Source organism: Carlito syrichta, unplaced genomic scaffold, assembly GCF_000164805.1.
Source record: "Carlito syrichta isolate Samal-C Ts95f unplaced genomic scaffold, Tarsius_syrichta-2.0.1 Scaffold302417, whole genome shotgun sequence".
Taxonomy (NCBI): Eukaryota; Metazoa; Chordata; class Mammalia; order Primates; family Tarsiidae; genus Carlito; species Carlito syrichta.
Genome location: NW_007246513.1, coordinates 788 through 15790, shown reverse-complemented (window position 1 = coordinate 15790; position 15003 = coordinate 788). Strand labels below are relative to the sequence as shown.

The 15003-nt window shown below is 47.0% G+C and overlaps 2 protein-coding genes across 4 annotated transcripts in view; one reads left to right on the top strand and one right to left on the bottom strand.

Moving 5' to 3' along the window:
* Positions 1-3724, top strand: part of FAM104A (family with sequence similarity 104 member A) — a 20247-nt gene extending 16523 nt beyond the window's left edge. For both annotated transcript variants that reach the window (XM_008056610.2, XM_008056609.2), the window contains one exon: positions 1340-3724. In XM_008056610.2, the coding sequence (XP_008054801.1) occupies positions 1340-1570 (231 nt within the window). In that variant the 3' untranslated portion in view covers positions 1571-3724. The remainder of the gene's footprint in view (positions 1-1339) is intronic.
* On the bottom strand, positions 2574-13177 carry COG1 (component of oligomeric golgi complex 1). 2 transcript variants are annotated; one of them, XM_021711625.1, is made up of 13 exons: positions 12931-13177; positions 12586-12767; positions 12271-12441; positions 9879-10035; positions 9189-9399; positions 8082-8873; positions 7418-7564; positions 6789-6950; positions 5424-5551; positions 4842-4950; positions 3988-4097; positions 3834-3912; positions 2574-3386 (listed from the first exon to the last, which is right to left on the bottom strand). In XM_021711625.1, exons 1-13 carry the CDS (start codon positions 13140-13142, stop codon positions 3372-3374), a joined length of 2475 nt encoding a protein of 824 aa, XP_021567300.1. In that variant the 5' UTR covers positions 13143-13177; the 3' UTR covers positions 2574-3371. The 2 variants fall into 2 exon arrangements, with proteins under 2 accessions (XP_021567300.1, XP_008054802.2); XM_008056611.2 differs by having other exon boundaries at positions 2574-2766.
* Between the last annotated feature and the right edge of the window lie 1826 nt (positions 13178-15003).

Genomic DNA, 15003 nt, shown 5'->3' with positions numbered 1-15003 from the left:
TTCAAGACCCGCCTGGGCAACTTGGTGAGACCTCATCTCTACAATAAATCAAAAATCAGCCAGGTGTGGTAGCGTGTGCCTGTAGTTCCAGGTACTTGGAAGGCTGAAGCGGAAGGATCGCCGGAGGCCAGCAGGTCAAGGCTGCGGTGGCCGGGAGCGGCCACTGCACTGCACTCCAGTCTGCGTGACAGTGAGACTCCAACTAAAAAAAAAAAGTATATATCTGGAAACATTTAAATTCTTATTTTTATAATGAAAACACGTAATAACCACATGTAAAAAAGCTACAGTAAAGGGTAGAAAAAAAACAAGCAACTATAATCCTTCCATTCTACTGTGGTCTGTTTCTTTCTGTTCTTTTTTCTGATGTGTAGACTTTACATAGTTGTAAGCATACATTTTAGAACAATGTCTTTGTCTAAGGGAACATAAATTTAGATGTTTCAAAGGGCTAGGTTTAAAAAAATTATACACCAGATAATCATTAATTACTACAATATGTTGAGTTATGAGAAGGTATTGCTAATGGACGTATCAGGGCCATCATCTATTAGAAATGCAATATTAAGATTGTAAAATATAATTCTGAAGTGGATCCTTACCATTCCCTTCCCTTTTGAGAATTCTAGTGTTGGATGACAGGAAATTCTGCAACTGACTCTTATCAGTGATCTTTGAGTAGCTTCTCCAAGATGACTAACACACCAAGTTATGCTGTTTACGTTATAAAAAAAATTAGGCACGCTCACGTACACACATGTATGTGAACTGCAGAAATGCCAACCTGAGATACGGGAAGTGTGGTGAAGTCCTTTTAGGGTATGTGTCCTGCAGTCACACATTCCATTTCGTGTCCATGATGAGATAACGATCACAAAATTGGTAGTGATTTTTAGTTTTTAATCTTGTGCCCAGAAGCCATCTTGTTGAGAACACCTTTTTCATACTCTCTACCAATGACTGATACATTTCCTTGGAAGTAGAGAACTTCTGTGAGTGGAAATTACTGAAATGAGTGGTAAAAGCAGGCAGAGGTGTGTCACGGAATTCAGAGGCAGTTGAAGAGCTGTGGAGTCGGATGGCCTGTGCTTGAATCTAGACCCACCCATCTCCCAGGGCTGTGTAATGGGGACGGGACATCCCACTTGGCCTGACACACGGTTGTTGTGAGAATGGAATGAAATGTCTTAGGCGAATGTAACTTTGTGAACCGCCGAGCCCAGGATGTCTTCATCCTCAAGCTGAACCGGAAGGCTGCTCTTACTCTAGGATAGCGTACATTAGAACACAGTAGAGCTCTTCAACAAAATAGCCTGATCCCATTTCTTCTTCCTTCCAGTCTTCGGGCAGTGACAGCGGCGGCAGCAGCAGCAGCAGCATCAACAGCCCAGACAGGGCCAGCGGGCTAGAAGGCAGCTTCAGCCAGACCGTGGCCGGATCCAGCCCCAACACCCCCCAGCCTGTGCGTGAGCAGTCCGCACTGTGCCAAGGCCCCTACTTCCACATCAACCAGACCCTGAGGGAGGCCCATTTCCACAGCCTACAGCACCGAGGGCGGCCTCTGACATGATGTGCCGGCAGTTTCTTGCCTTCTGTGAAGGGACAGCGCTGTGCAGATTTGATACTTCAACTTACGACTTGTTTTAAAAAAATTGCACACAAAAAAAATGCCTGTTGGCTTTTCAGTCTATATTTGAAATAACAGGTTAACAGGCAGTTGTTTACTTGTGGTTTTGCTGCACTATTGCAATTTCCAAGGGGCTTTGAAGCAATTTTTTATAGAATTCTTTTGAGGGAGGGTATCAAATCCATGTCAAGGTAGTGGTATGAGAAAATCTCATCTGTGTGTTGAATCCATAGTGTGTCCCATTCAGACCGATTTTCAATTCTGTCAATTAGAAATTCTATGTAAAAGGGCCTTTTAAAAATGCGGGATCTTCAATTTTTTAAATTCAATAAACTAGTGAAGTATCTAGTTTCCATGAAAAAAAACATACTTTTTTTCCCAAACTATAGAAAGCTTGATTCAGTCTTGCACTGAAATTAACTGCCATACTACCTCTTAGCATGTAGATGTTCTATTGAAAGTACTCTCTCCTCTGTAAGGGAACAATCAGATCCCATATGGACTGTGCAGGGAAGCACCCTCCCTCTTAACAGTCTCCACTCTTTGTTATATATTTGTATTTCCAGGAAGAGTGTCGTTTAGACTCTTGTGCACCCAGCTAATTTCTGTATCAACATTCCTCCAGAGTCTGCACCTCAGACTTTAGTAGAAAACCCTGCACAGTTCTGAAAGTGAGGAACTATGTAATGACTTTTCGTCTTACAGACATGTTACATCAGCAGCTCACATGAGCTCATCAACAGTTCCATCCTGTAGTGTCAGTGACTAAGGTGTTTCGAAGGCTGATAAGGTGTAAGCTACCTGATGTAAGCAACAAGTATTGTGAAGCCACTGGACAAGGATGAACCCTGTGCTTCAGGTAACCCCTGACAGGAACCAGGGGCCACATTCCATCAGCGCTACTGGAAAGGTCGGTGTGGCTTGTAAGCAGATGAGCAGAGGCACCTTTAGAAGAGAGAAGGCAGTAGTGTTTATTTAGAGAGAGATGGACATGTTCCACATTACTTAGTCATACTAGAGAGCCAGCCAAGTTTGAATAGTGAAGGCGCCGACGTGTCATCCTCCTCACTGACGAGCTGTCTGAACAAGGAGCCAGGAAGCATCGGGTCACCAGCTTCGGAGCAGGCCGGGGGGACAACCTGCCATTGGATGTAGAGGAAAGTGCCTTAGAGTTGATCAGAGCCCTCCTGCCTGCTCGCCCTCTACGCCAAGCCATGCGGAGTCCACACGGCACACACAAGCAGAGATGCGCACCCAGCGAACTTGCTGTTTGTCGAGGTTGAAGACGACACAGGGATAGCATGAGATTTTACTATGTGAAGAACTCCAATTTGAAAATGAGGATTGTCCTAGGAAAAGGGTAAACAGAGGCACCTCCTTTCCATAGTCTGTTCCTCTGGTATGGGCAGAATTGAAAGGCCAGTCACCTGGAGTGGAAACTCAGTGTTTTGGGGGAAGTTACAGCATAGGCCATGCCTAGGTAATGGGTGGTTCTTTGCAAGAGCTTTTTTCCTTTTCTTTTTTTTTTTAAACTACCATCTCCCAGGTTTTAAAATCAAATTTTTAACTAGGACTTTGGATCTTAATGGGCTAAGTGGCAGGGAATATGGAAAGGGCACACTGCTAATATTTTGTCTAACAGTAAAGCAAACAACTAAATGCTGTAAGAAGGCAAGCTGTTTGCGCTCTCAAACACACGTGTACACAACACAATTCAGAAATACCCAGGAGGACTCCTGCAGGCTTAACGGATGGCATCCTACCGAAACAAAATGTGTATTAACAAAAAATGTAAAAAACACCTTTTATTTCCCACCCAATTAAAATATAGGGAAGATGAAACCATCATCAGAACTAAAAGAATTTTTTCCACATAAGTACAATCAGAGCACCAGGTTAGCAGGGAACTCTGACCCTACTAAATTCAAGAGCATCTCCACCCTTTCTAGATGTTTTCTACAGCCTTGGCAGCCTGAGGTACATTTCTGTTAGGAGGCTACTTGGTAGCGTCGATGGGCATCTTTTGAACCCTTCAGCTCAAGCTAGTGAAACCTTGTACTTCTCTGTTGCGCCGCCATTAAAAGCAGCATTAGTGCATTTTGTCATTCAGTTCTTTATCAGTTCTTTAAAAGGGAACCGATGGGGTGGCTTGGCGGGAGATGGGGACAGGATCAACAGGGATGAGGCTCTTGCTCTGGTCACTAACCTGGGCTTTTGTTTCCACGTTTCTGCTGGTTGACTTAGCCTTTCGAGTGCTTGTCATGCTCAGGGGGAGAAGTCCAAACCTTCGAGACAAGAGGAAAGCGTTTCAGTAGAACAGGCAGCTTCAGGCCCAACACAAGCCTCTTAGAAGCATTTACCTGATATGACTTGATGCCAGTGGCAGTATGTTATGGGGTTCTTGGGAGTTGAATGTACTGCTCCGGGGGCTGAACTGATTCTCTGTGCCAGTAACCAATCCAAACAGAACCTGGCAGACAAGAAGCGGGGCACAAAAAAATGCTGGGTTATACTGTCCAGGTAAAAGAGAAGACTGCTGCTTTACTAGTAACCAAATACTCCTTTTATTATTATTTTTCTTATTCTGAGTTGGAGTCTCACTCTCACTCCCACCCAGGCTGGAGTGCCAGTGGCATGATCACAGTTCACTGCAGCCTCAACCTCCTGGGCTCAGGCGATCTTTTCTGCTTCAGCCTCCTGAGAAGCTGGGACAACAGGCCCATGCCACCACACCCAACTAATTTTTTAAAATTTTTTGAAGAGATGAGGTCTCGCTATGTTGCCCAGGGTAGTCTTGAACTCCTGGGTTCAAGTGATCCTCCTGCCTTGGCCTCCCAAAGTGCTGGGACTAAAGGTGTGACCCACCGTGCCTGGCCAATCACTACTTTAGTTCTAACCATTGTTTTGGGTAATGTTCTTTTGAGTGTTAATGCTTCAGAACTCATTTTTGTCACTGCCCACAGGTCAGACTCTTATAGTCATGGAGTTCTTTTATTCCTCTTTCTGAGGCCTGAATAAAACTGAAATAATCCTTATCCACAACTAAAGGGGTCAGATCCATGGTTGCTCTGTGTTGTGAGATCTTAACCCTCTTTCAGCCCATCTAACCACACTTAACTGTCTGTGCTTTACCCCCCTCCCAACGCTGCATCCTAGAGTATTAAGTGCTGGAGCAGTTTAATTTTGTAATTTGAGCCTCTTTGCCGTGACTCACAGAAGTTCGCTGCACCAGGCGATTAAGGTTGCTATTTAGGTGCGGTGTGAAAACATCCAGGTCAAATGGATCGATGAGTACTTCCAGCCGGTCAGTCACGCTCTCAATCCTGGAAAAAGGATGAGCAGCATCATTCGCTTTTCAGGATCAAAAACAATCTAACAGCATTTTAATGATGTAGAAATCCTGAAACTGGCTTTTTTCCTACTTAGTTGCTGGCTTGGGACACTTGCCGCTGACGATAGTGCCTATGTAATCCTCAAAACAAGACATGACTAAGTGAAGTCCACTCCTTCCCCGTGTTCTGTCTCTAAGGAGGGCATTAGAGGCTCAAAGGATACTCAGCAGCTGCTAGGCTGACTCAAGCAAGGAAGGAGAGTCCACCTACTTCGCCTGAGCATGGAATTTATCCAGCAGGTGGCCACCATTCAACTTGCTGCTAATATGAACACTTCCTGTTTAAAACAAACAATGAATGTGCAGTAAGAGGCTGACTCTTGTTTTGGGTGGCTTCCCGGCAAAGGCGGTGTTCGCGTTTGGGAGAGACCGCCCTGGGACAGCTCAATAGAAAGGATACGACACCTGGCGTCCGGCTTGCTTCGGCCGCTCTTCACCTCTTCAGCCTTGGTTGTCAGAACAATGTTGAGATACCGCAGATCGTAAAGCAACTGCAGCGCCCGGTTCTGGGTTACTGGAAATGCACCTTCTTTCTGCAAATGAGTTCCCGGGCCCCACCCATGAAGAGAGATGACTTGTTATGTGAGCATAATAAACAGCTTCATGTTTTGGTTGAGTTGCAGCTTGCTATTTCAGAAGCAGATGCTTTTGATACTCATGGCCAGTTTAATCACGCAACAACAGAAGACAGGCTATGTTACCATCTTGATCTTATACAGAACTAAAAACCTAACAGCAGGGAAACCCAGCCCTTAATGAAATGCCTCAGGTACTGTAAGTGATCATTTTAAAGCAATGGGGCTTCCTGCATGAAGAGAGGTATTTTGAGGAAGTTCACGAGAGAAGACAACTGAATTCTTTCCAAAGCCAGGATGAGTCCCTTAGAAATGTTACTAAGCCGGGCTCGGTGGCTCAGCCTGTAATCCCGCGCCTTTGGGAGGCTGAGGTGAGTGGATTGCCTGAGCCCGTGGGTTTGAGACCCACCTGGGCAGCGAGACTTCATCTCTGCAATAAATCAAAAAATCAGCCGGGCGTGGTAGCTGGGCGTGGTAGCCTTCCGGCTACTCGGAAGGCTGAGGCGGAAGGCTGAGGCGGAAGGATCGCCGGAGCCCAGCAGGTTGAGGCTGCGGTGGCCGGGAGCGGCCACTGCACTCCAGTCTGGGCGACAGAGTGAGGCTCCAACTCAAAAAAATAAAAATAAAAAAATGAAATGTTACTAATGAAATGGGCGTATACACCAAGGGCAGGATGCTTCACAGAAGGTAAGAGGGTTGTGAAGGGTGGGAGATGAGAACTCCCTTCAGTGAGTACCTCTGTGTGCCACACACTGCACCCCGCAGCTGTTCTTAACTCCTCACAGTCACCCCTGAGGTGGGTGCGGTGTGGAAAGTCTCCATTTCACAGGAGAGGAAGTGAACTCAGCAGCTTTTCTACATGATCACATTTGATCCCGAGGAGCAGGTTAATGATTTGCCCAGTGAGCAAGTGGCAGCACTGGGGTTGGAGCCAGGCCTTTTTTATTTCAAAGCGTTTGTCCTTTCCATTTGCAAGGAACTGCCTGCTTAGTGAAGATCTGCCTGACCTTTAAGAATAGGTGCAATTAAACTTGCAGACCTGGGAGCCACGCCTACTACCATATGGCATTTTTACAGCACCCAATGCCTGGGCTGGGTGATCCCTAACAGTTTGAATCCTTGATGTGAGTTGCCCAATAGCTAAGGTTTCTATTTTTGTGTGTCTGTTTTTAATGGGAAATACTCAAATACTTACCTTAATCTGTTTTTCTTCTGAAAGTTTCTCATAGGCAGCTACCACTTGAACCATACAGCTTTTTAGCATCTCCTGCAGTGTCACTTTTGGCAAGGCATGGCCTCCAATCCGATTAATTTCCTGGCATAGGCTAAACAGGAAGGACTGTACATACCAGGATGGCTAAAAGAACAAAGGAATGTTGCGTTGCCAACTTGCACCAATTAAATGACATACAGTAAAAGTGAAACCATTCATCCTTACAAGGACTATATGCCAGGACCTTGACCTCTCCAATCAAGCCCTCGTACAGGTAGACCATTTAACAAATACAGACCTGCCAAGTGCAATTCACTGTCATCCCCTCTGTGATCTGAGGTTGGCCTGGCAGTGTTTAACACTGCTGTTTTCACTTTAGGTAAGTGGTTTTCCAATTAGCACAAAAGGAAAGAACTATAACTGACTTCTCAGTCTGCCATTTACTTGGTCCTACATCTGCTCTGCCCCACAGTGGAAAGTTATAAAGATTAATTTCCACTATTCCTCAGAGGTTGTATGTTGAATGATTTTCTAAAATCATTTTTCTTCTCCACAGAGCAATTTTTTCCCTTTTCCAACCCATGGTCCCCACTACAGTGGGACTTGCTCACCTGCACAGGAAGTCGGATCTTGGATGTGATGCTGCTGCCAGACTCTGTCTCCTCCTGAATTTCCAGCTCATCCCAGTTGGTGGCTGTGGCCAGGACTGAGCCAGCATCATCTAAAAGTAATGACTGGGTGAATCCATGAATCAAAACCTGGCAATAAAAGGCAGTATCCATATAAGCCATTCAGACCCTTGTAGAGTTTGTATAAAACTACCTGCGTGATCTTGAGAGCCCAAACTGCTCAGGTGATGTGTGTGCTGGTGAGTGGCACGTGGCACTTTTGTGGCTAAGTGGGGATGTAGCAGTGGGAGTCTGCTTGCTACCTACCCTATAAATGTCAAATGCCACCTCTTAAGATATAAGTGGAGACTACAGGGAACATGGTATTTAGGCTGAAGAGCAGGAAAAATGTAGACCCTTGTCCAGGCAGAAAGTCTTTCATTCTTATCTGATGGACAGAAAAGGTGCAGGTTTTCTATCTACAAAATGTCGGCTAAAAATTTATGGAAATGTTTTCACTGAGCCTTCTGGCAGAGACAAAGTGGAAGGAGCTCTATGAAATAAGAACAGTTTGCCCTAACGACTGAAGGACCTTCCTGAGGTTGGCCAGACTGGAATGTGGTAAAAGTGAGATAAAATGGGGATTGGAAGCAGTTGTGTCACTCACTTTCAAAACCGCTGCGCTCCAGACACGGTAGCCTGTCACACTCTGCTGCAGGAGCACTTCTTTAACTTCCTGCCACTTGGCCTGTGTAGGAATGACTTCCTGAGCTTTGGCCTTGCCCTGTTTTCTCAGAGCCCTAGACTCCCTTGCTGGTTTCTCAGTGCTCCCCGATTTTCCCAAGATGCATTGCTTCAGATGGGGGCACAGCTCTCCCAGGGACTGGCAGAGTCTGGCCATGAAAAGAACTGAGTGCAGCTTGACACTATTGAGGATATCCTGTTGTCCCTGCACGGCTGCCTCAATGCTTTGCAGCTCTGCGCAGATGCAGTCCATGATGTGCTTGATGCATGCCACAGAGTGGGTCCGCAGCAGCTCTTGCACGGTCCTGGCATCTGCGAACCTGTCAAAGGCAGAGTTCTTAGCCTGTGTGGGAGAAACATCCTTGGATGGTGATGAGTCATCAGAGGGGAGGTAGGCCAGGAGATCATCCAGCTTCACCTTCAGCTTGGAATCCAGAGCAGAGCAGAAGTTCTGTACACAAGGGCTGATGGCTTGAGCTTTCATGGAGAGGCCACTACTGGCAAACTGACTCCGGTTTGCCACGTTGACCCAGGCAGCGTCGGAAGGCAGGTCGTTAGGACTCTCAGACCAGAGGAAGAGAGCCATATTGTGCTCAAAGTGAACGTGCTTACTTGAAGTGGAGTTGCCAGAACTGCTTTCAAGTTCCTGCAAAGCTGAAACCAGGAGCTCTTTGGAGCTACTGGAGATGGAGTCAAAGCCTTCTTTTGTCAGAGTCTAAAAGAGAATGAGAGGAGAGTTCTACTCACTGTTCCTCTAAGGAAATCTCAAAACAAGTGTACAGATGGCAGCTTTCTCCTAGCGTTCAGAGAGTTTCCCACTATATTCAGAAAGCTGACATAGTGTTGGCAGAGAACAAAGGAGACTTTACTGACAGACAGGGGCGCCTTTGCCAACCAACTGACAGGCCTGGTGTCGTTCAGCTCTAGACTCCAGGTCCCTGTTAATAAGCAGGGAAAGAATGTACTTGGGGAATGACAGGAGTCTCCCAAGACAGCACACCATACTCAGACTGGCCTGAAACAGTCTCACCTGCAACCGGTCAAGGAACAGCTGCTGCATCATGTCCTCCCAGAACAAGAGCGGCTTCTCCAGCAGCCGCCGACATATCACATCCCAGCTGTGATTGGTGGACTCATTGGTAAGTAACTCCCACATGGCATCGCGGATCCCTGCGAGCCCTTTCATGCTCTTCACGTACATAAGCAGGTTGCTGATCCCATTTTTAATGTCTTCATTACACCTGCAACAAAGTCAATTTCCAGGGCTCCACTAAACACATGGTTTTCACATCTTTATTAGAAAAAACGGCAGGATTCCATTTGAAGACTCTTATCCCGAGTTCCTATCTGTATATCTCAGACCGTTTACAGATCTAAATCAACACAGCATTTCTGGCTGGAGTGGGGTGTGCAGTCTGCTGCCAGTCTCACCAGGCCTATGCCTGATTCCCTGAGGATATAAAGAAGTCTAGAGCCCCATGGAATAGCTTCAAAAACCAATGCATTAAATAAAAGCTTAGGACTTGCAGAACTCTTACATAAAGATAATTTAAGACCCTCCTCATAACCTTCTAAAAGAAATTCTTTCTTGGTTCTCCTGCAGTGGGTGCTAAGTGGCTACCAAGGTGGTAATGGGCCACAGCAAGTGGTCTCCACACAGTACGTCATCCAGGAGGCAGGACCCCCCCCCCCCCAGGGAAGGCGCCTTCTGGCCACTTACATGTGGATCCACTTCTGCAGCGTATCCTTCAGGTACTCCTGGCTGATGGGATGTGCAAGAGTTCGGCGTGCTGGCTGGAAGTCGACGACGGATGCCGGCAGATGTTTGAACCAGCCACAGAGTTTCATCTCTCCCTGCAGGACACTGATGCCCCTTCCTAAAGTGGAGGTCAAGTGAGACACAATCTTGGTCACTCTTTGAACAGCAAATGAAAACATGGACCTGGAAAAAATTTCCAAGCATCATCTAGCTTTTCTTTGGAAAGGTCAAACTGGACTCCAAAAACAGGGAGGAAAAGAAAGTGTAGAATATGTCTAGGGCTCCTCTCATCAGGGAGTGTGGCAGTTTCCCTATGACTCCAGTCACCCTGTTGGCTGAGAAGAATGGCAAAGGTCAGGAGGAAAAAATTGGTCAAAACGAATAGAAAAAAGAAATAAGTGCTGTGGAGGACCTGGGATTTTAAAAGTAGAATTTAAGTTGTCAAGAAGTAAAAGGGAATGGCTTCCCTTTCCTCACCATCTTCCCACTTCCTTGTAGATCTAAAAGAAGAATCGACAGTCATTCATCCTGATTATCGAGTCATTTGTGGCTCTTCAGAGGTGACCCACCAAGAAGGGCACAGGCTTGCACTGTGCAACTCTGGGAGGCACTATTTGCTGTGTTCTGAGTACAGGGTACCCTCTGGAGTTCAAAACACAGGGCCCTTCCACAGTCCCTTGTATCGTTACAATGCATGACAAGTCAGCTGATACTCACCTTTCTGAGAGAGACAAAGTATTAGGCGTCAGCACCTAGAGGGAAACCAAAGCACAAGGAGGTGGTGCCCTAATGGAAAGATAAGGTAAGCCAGATGAGACCCAGAATGCACAGCTCTCTCTGGAAAAGACCGCTTGGCGATCACCGTACCGTATCAGTGTCCTTCCTTGGCTGTAACTCCTGAGCTGGTTTGGCTGGTGCCCCCACTTGACCTTGGATTTCTGGAGTTCTCTACGTCACAGTCCTCTTTCATTTCTTTCCTTACTGACGATGTCAGCCACTCCCACAGCCACACACAGATGTACCATGGTGTCTCTCTCTAGCCAGACCTCCCACTGCTGCAGGCCTGCAGGCACGTGCCCACTCCACAGTCCCATTCCAAGGTCTCAGGCGTCTCCAACGCAACACTCAAAGGGAACCATCGGCAGCCCCTTCACACAGCCTCCTTTTCTAGGTCCCTTGGACACCTCCCTCCCTACACCCTATATAGCCAATCCATCACCAAATCCTTTCCGCCTGCACAGACATCCAAGTTGTCCAGTTAACTCCATCTCTGCTGCTCCCTCCAAACCCAAGTCCCCAGCTTCTGACACCTGTATCGTGGCAACAGCCTCCTAAGTGAGTTCTCGGCATCCACTCTTGCCCCCTGGGGATCTATAGCCACATAAAAGCCAAATGCATTTATTTCATTCCAAGTGGGATAAATGCTTCCAAATAAAAGTATATGATGCGTGGGGCCATACAGCAGAGGGACCATACCAAGCCTAGAAGGTTCCAGAAGGTTATCCATCGGTCTTTGGATAAAGTTCAAGCTCCTTAGCCTGGCCCTGAAGGCTGGGCGCTCTGGCCCTCAGCCACAACTCTAGGCTCTTCTCTTGCTACTCTCCCCCTCATCCAATACCCCTCAAACTCATGGACTCTCTTACAGTTCCTCCTGGCCTTGGAATCTTTGCACAGCCTCTTCCCTTTGCCTGGAGCCCTCTTCCTTGCCTTCTTCTTGACAAACTCCTACTCAGCCTCCATCCTTCCATTTAAATATCACTTCTCCAGCCAAGCTCGGTGGCTCAGCCTGTAATCCCGCACCTTGGGAGACTGAGGTGAATGGATTGCCTGAGCCTGCGGGTTCGAGACCCGCCTGGGCAACTTGGCAAGACCTCATCTCTACAATAAATCAAAAAATTACCCGGGCGTGGTAGCACGCGCCTGTACTTCCAGCTACTCGGAAGGCTGAGGCGGAAGGATCGCCGGAGCCCAGCAGGTCGAGGCTGCGGTGGCCGGGAGCGGCCATTGCACTCCAGTCTGGGCGACAGAGTGAGACTCCAACTCAAAAAAATAAAAAAAAATTTTTTAAAAAATCACTTCTCCAAGGAAACCTTCTCTGACCTTAGTGAGTTCCCTCTATTCAATGTTCACAAGGCAATGCGTTATTTGCCTTTATAGCAATGTCCAATATTGACATTAAACAGATATTTGCATATTCGTGAAGTCAATATTTGCCTCTACCACTAAACTGTGACCTCCACGCAGAAGGGATCCATATTTGTCCAGAGCCTAACACAGGAGCTGGCTGATACGTGATAGACAGAGACTCAGTATCAGTTGAATCAAACTAAAAAAAAGTCGGCTAAAAGCTCACCGGCAGGATGCTGGCTTGTGATGGTCTCTAGAGTCGAGAAGAGCAAGCCACATGGCAGGGATGGATCTGGCAGCAGACCTTCTGGCAAAGTGTAGAAAAGGGCATGAGCTTGGTTCAGAGTGGTGGCCAGCAACTCCACTAACGAGCAAATCTGAGCCTTGATACCAGCACCTACAAGAAGAAACCATTCTCTTTTAAACAGTTTCCTTTTGTAGAGTTAAACATGAAAGACACTCTAGAGACTTCAGTCTCCCTCAGCTCACCCTTCTCCATCCCACATTTAAGGACCAAATGCAGGAGAGAAGTCACACCCACCATGGTGTGGCTGATTGAGAAGTTTCTGAATAGTTGCCTTTCTGGCCAACAGGAAGTCTGTGAGGGCTTGGCGAGGAGAACTCTCTTCCAATAGCATTATGGAGCACAGGGCCTCCGCTACAGCTTGGTCAGACACGGCTTGGCATTTGAGCAGCATCTTGCTTTCGTGCAGTATAGTTGACCTAGAATAATGATGACACGGGTCAACACGGCATTTTCAGCCTCTTGGACAAAGAGCCTTGGCAAGTAAGGAAAGAAGACAGACTCTTATGGAATCTGCTACTGTAGTGGCGAAACCTGGCCATCATCAGAGAACTAGTTCTTCTTTGTGCCAGACCCACTTACCGGAAATGGCTGGCTGCTGCCACCTGCCGGATGAGAATAGGAAACCGGGAGAGGACGGGACTGTGTCGGGAGCTAGAAGAATCCAGCCGGAGCAGGCTGTGGAGGTGGCAGCAAAGCAGGTAGAGCCGTGTGGCATGGAGAAACTGAGAGGCTTCCATGGAGCTCCAGATCTTCTCAGGAATCTCCAACAACAGCTTGATCTGGGCAGCCATGCTGTAGAACTTCTCTTGGGACGGCTGTTGTGGCTGCAGGGAAGCAAAGGGGGGCACAAAACCAAGTCAGACGTGCAAGCAAAAGCCAGGGCAGTGCTCTCCAGGCTTGGGGAGAAAGGCGGGGATGTCTTAGGACTTGAAGCGCTCCTTACTCTGCACTCGGTGCCACTCACGAGGCATCAGAGTGCAGTGTAGAGGTGCTGGGTCAAGAGTGCGGACAGTCCCAGGGTTTCTTGCCACATGTATACCTATGCTCAGTCCCAAGGAGAGGCAAAATTTCATCCCACCATCTAATTAGCAGTGATCCTCTTGAGGTCACAATGGCATGAACACCTGAGGACTACCACTTGCGCGCTTTCTCCTTCCTTTTCTTTTTAAAAAAGAGACAGGGTCTCACTCTGTTGCCCAGGCTAGAGTGCACTGGGGCGATCACAGCTCCCTGTAACCTCGAATTCCTGGGCTCAAGTGATCCTCCTGCCTCAGCCTCCTGAGTAGTTGGGACTACAGGTGCATGCCACCACCTAGATATCTTTTTTATTTTTTTGTAGAGATGGGCTCTCTATTGCCCGGGATGGCCTCAAACTCCTGGCCTCAAGTGATCCTCCTGGCTTGGCCTCCCAAAGTGCTGGGATCACAGGAGTGAGCCACAACACCCAGCCTCCTTCCTTTTCTGGTGATTAGTCTTCCTACTTTTTCTTCTATTACTTTATGGACTCCATGGACTTCTTTGCTGACTGTTCATCTTCACAAACCTCACACCAAACCTTCAGTCTTCAGGCCTCTACTCATTACAGCATACCCTCTTCCTTCAGGATTCTCTTCCCTCAAACATTCCCTCATGAATGGATTAGTGCCTCATAAAAAGGGCTGGAGAGGGCCAGGCTCAGTGGCTCAGCCTGAATCCCAGCAATTTGCGAGGCCGAGGCAAGTGGATTCCCTGAGCCCGCAGGTTCGAGACCAGCCCGGGCAACTTGGTAAGACCTCGTCTCTACAATAAATCAAAAATTTAGCTGGGTGTGGTAGCGTGCGCCTGTAGTTCTGGCTACTTGGAAGGCAGAAGTGGAAGGATCGCTGAAGCCCAGCAAGTTGACGCTGGAGTGGCCATGAGTGTGCCATGGTACTCCAGCCTGGGCGACAGAGTGAGATTCCAACTCAAAATAAATAAATAAAAGAAATGGAGGGAACTAGCTTCAGCTTTTTTATGTTCTCCTACCCTCGGCCACATGAGGATGCAGCAAAAAGCCCCTCAACAGACACCGAATGCCAGCACCTTGATGCTGGACCTCTCAGACTCCAGAACTGTGAGAAAATAATGTTCTGTTCTTTGTAAATTATACATCTCATGTGTTTGTTATGTAGCACAGATGGACTAAGACACCCATATTCCAAATCTCATCTGTCCTTAAGGCCTTTCCTTATGGAGAAGGACCCCAACCTAAAGTGACTTCCTTCAGAATTCTTAGGGTAAATGTAGACAATTATCTTGGAAATTAATAATCCATTTATCCTAAAACGTTTTCTACTGCTATTCTAAATTATTTATATTTTTCTTGTCAACTCTCCATGGACTTATTTTCTTGATCAGATTGTAAGTTCCTTCACAGTAGCAATTGAAGACTTCTGTTTCTTTGTGACTTGAACAGAGAAGGCTTTCAAATTGTCGTGGGTTTGATGGAGAGTAAGTCAAACATAACAATGATGAAAATCCATACATTTCTGAAATCAGGTGTAATACAAGTTAGCTTTTTAAGAAACCTGGAAGCAAGACTCAATTACAGCAAAGGCTGGTCACCTAAGCGGGGAGCACGCACTAAATGCACAGCTTTGGGAGGAATGAGGTCACTCATTTCAAAAACCTGCA